This window comes from Ranitomeya variabilis, chromosome 4 (genome assembly GCF_051348905.1).
Source record: "Ranitomeya variabilis isolate aRanVar5 chromosome 4, aRanVar5.hap1, whole genome shotgun sequence".
In the NCBI taxonomy this organism is placed as follows: Eukaryota; Metazoa; Chordata; class Amphibia; order Anura; family Dendrobatidae; genus Ranitomeya; species Ranitomeya variabilis.
In genome coordinates, this window is record NC_135235.1 from 251,937,943 (window position 1) to 251,940,798 (window position 2,856).

Genomic DNA, 2,856 nt, shown 5'->3' on the forward strand with positions numbered 1-2,856 from the left:
CCTTAAAATCTGCCTTTCTGAAATCTAACGTTGAAGTCTGAGTCTTCACAGGTCTTCTTCCTCTAGTTATCCAAAATTCTAAAATAGCATGGTTGCTACCTCCTAGGGTCCCAGCCATTCTTACCTCCTCAACCATTTCCTCCCTGTTTATAACGATTAGATCCAAGGTAGCATATCTCCTTGTTTTCTCTCCTACCTTTTGGAATATAAAGTTGTCAGTTAGAGAAGATAAGAATTTGCTTGACCTGTTAGTTTTGCCTGAGAGATTCCCAACAAATGTCTAGATAGTTGAAATCTCCCTTGACCACTAGGTCATGTTTTTTGGAGAACTTGGCCATTTGATGCACAAAGCATTCATCCATATCTTCAGCTTGCACAGGCGGTCTGTAGTAAATGCCTACAATAGTGTCATTTCCGTTGTTCTCGCCTTGTATTCTTAAGACTTGTAGCATAAGGTGCGGCACAGCTAGTCATGAATTAGTCGAGTATTCGTCACCAGGCCCCTTTTCCTGCATCGGCTCCGTCCATTATGGCGACGCCAGCCAAAGTTGTCTTAAAAGTACCAAGCGTCACAAAATGTTTTGTACGACCTCATGTGCAAAAATTTGGTGAAAATTCAAAACATAACACTTTGATGAATTAGGGCCCAAATGTCTGTGTCATACCTTAAGTACCAGTGCCATCATGTACACAAGTGTCACTTTGTCATTAGACTGTACCCTAAGATTTGGGTGTTATTTTCCTATACCCCAAACATCAGTTTTCCATTGTCCAGTACCCTTTCTCAACGTATCATTGTCATGTACCCCAAATGTCCGTGTCATATACCCCAATCTCATTGTGCTAATTTCTTACTGCAAAAAATATTTTTCCATTTATCAGCAATAGGAGATCTTGAATATAGTGGAAAATAAAACAAAAGTATTTGAAACTTGCAGAACTTTTCATTTTTGGAGGCCACGCTTTATTTTCACAGGGCAGTATTCCGGTTCCTTGCATTTTGTTATTGTTTCTGAAACCCCTTTTTTTTTTTTGCTTTTTTCACTTTAAACAAACCATTTTTGCAAATGTGGCTTTGATCTCTTGGTTTCGCAATGTGTATATTAAAGGGTTGAGAAAAGGAGTGACAACTGTGTACATTAAGGAGAGAATCTTTAAGGCAATCATTGAGCGTCCAGAGGTCGGCACCATATATATAGCAATAAGCGATAAGTAATATATAGAGACGACGGTGAGATGAGAGCTGCAAGTAGAGAACGCCTTCTGACGTCCCGTCACTGTCGGGATCTTCATGATGACCACCGCTATACAGACATAGCTGACAATGATGGTCATAAAGGGTAACAGGGTCACCGGAGCCGTCAGGATGAGATCAATGCTTTGTAACAATCGAGTATCAGAACAGGAAAGCTGAAGGATGGGAACAAAGTCACAGAAGAAATGGTCAATGACGTTCTCACCACAAAAGCTCAGTCTAGACATCAAAACTGCAATGATTAATGTGATACCAAAACTCAGACCCCAAGAAGCCGCCACAAGGAAGTGCCTCCGCCTGGTGTCCATAACTGGTATATAAGACAGGGGCTGACAGATCGCCAAGTATCGATCATAAGACATGACTGTCAGAAGGAGACATTCAGCTCCAGTAGTTGCCCCAAAGAACTGAAACTGGGTGATGCATTCAGGGAATGATATGGCTCTTCCATTTCTCAAGATGATGTGCAGAAGACTGGGCACGATGTCCGTGGTGAGGAGCATGTCACACATAGACAGGTGGCAGAGGAAGAAGTACATGGGGGAGTCTAGAAGGTGACTGGAGGAGACCAGAGCTAAAATAATGAGGTTCCCAATCAAGCACAGAGCGTAAATCAGCAAACACAGCAAAAACAGAGGGATCTGAAGACCATGGAGACCCCCGAAGCCAAGGAGGAAGAATTCAATGACTATTGTATGGTTCTTCTTCATTCTGTGGTAATCAGACTGGATATGTCATAGCCTTAATGAATACAGTAAATTCTGGCGCTAAAGTCTGTGTCTATGTGATTGAGGCCAATGCAGTCGCACAACGCACATGGATGTAACCGGCTGCTGTGGAGTAAATCTCAAGGGGATCGCGTCCTGGTGTCCATCTGTAAAAAGTAAAAGATCAGAATAATGACACGATCCCTGCTTACATCATAGCACTACATCTTCTGGTTTATAGTTACAGCCTACAGGAATTGTGCATCAATATTCCTAAATTAAGGTGGCGAGAATCCCAACCTCCTCACACTTTGCAGGAAAAGTGATTAGGTTCCTCTCTTGGTTTTCACATACATTTGGCGACAACAGTTACGAGACATTTTTATGAACATCAGCACCGCGCGTCTGGGTGACACCGATTTATTATTATAAGAAGCCAATCAATTCAAGATGATGTTATTAGTGGAGAGGAACCACCACAATGTCAGATGTTTGGGATTGTAAATTGGATACTTTACATCCTAATGGATGGAATGAAAGCTGCCTTATTAATGTGTTCTTATGATCGCTATTAGCAGACTTATTTATGAATTTAATAGTTTGGGAACGTTTATATTGTTATATATGTAGCAGCTTGGTGTAATAAAATTAGCTTACACTTATCTGTGGCTGCCAGAGCGACTAATGGACTTAAAAGGTCTCCGCTCACTTACATGAACTCGCATGAGGAAAGGGACATGTCCCCTTGAATCGTCGCATCACATGAGGCCGGAGTTTGTCGATGATGTGAAGATTTGATAAGCCTTGTTTAAACAAGATGTTAAAGAAAAATAAATATAATAACGGACGGTCTCCACAAATGACTACGGAATCATGACTAGTTTACTTTGCTCT

The 2,856-nt window shown here is 41.4% G+C and overlaps 1 protein-coding gene across 1 annotated transcript; it reads right to left on the reverse strand.

Moving 5' to 3' along the window:
• Positions 1 to 842: 842 nt before the first annotated feature.
• On the reverse strand, positions 843 to 1,965 carry LOC143768777 (olfactory receptor 1M1-like). Its single transcript, XM_077257419.1, has one exon. It carries the CDS (start codon positions 1,963 to 1,965, stop codon positions 1,042 to 1,044), a length of 924 nt encoding a protein of 307 aa, XP_077113534.1. The 3' UTR covers positions 843 to 1,041.
• Positions 1,966 to 2,856: the final 891 nt, after the last annotated feature.

What these genes read in the sequence shown, in the direction of transcription:
- LOC143768777 (XM_077257419.1), bottom strand. Translation starts at nt 1,965, where the DNA reads ATGAAGAAGAACCATACAATAGTCATTGAATTCTTCCTCCTTGGCTTC.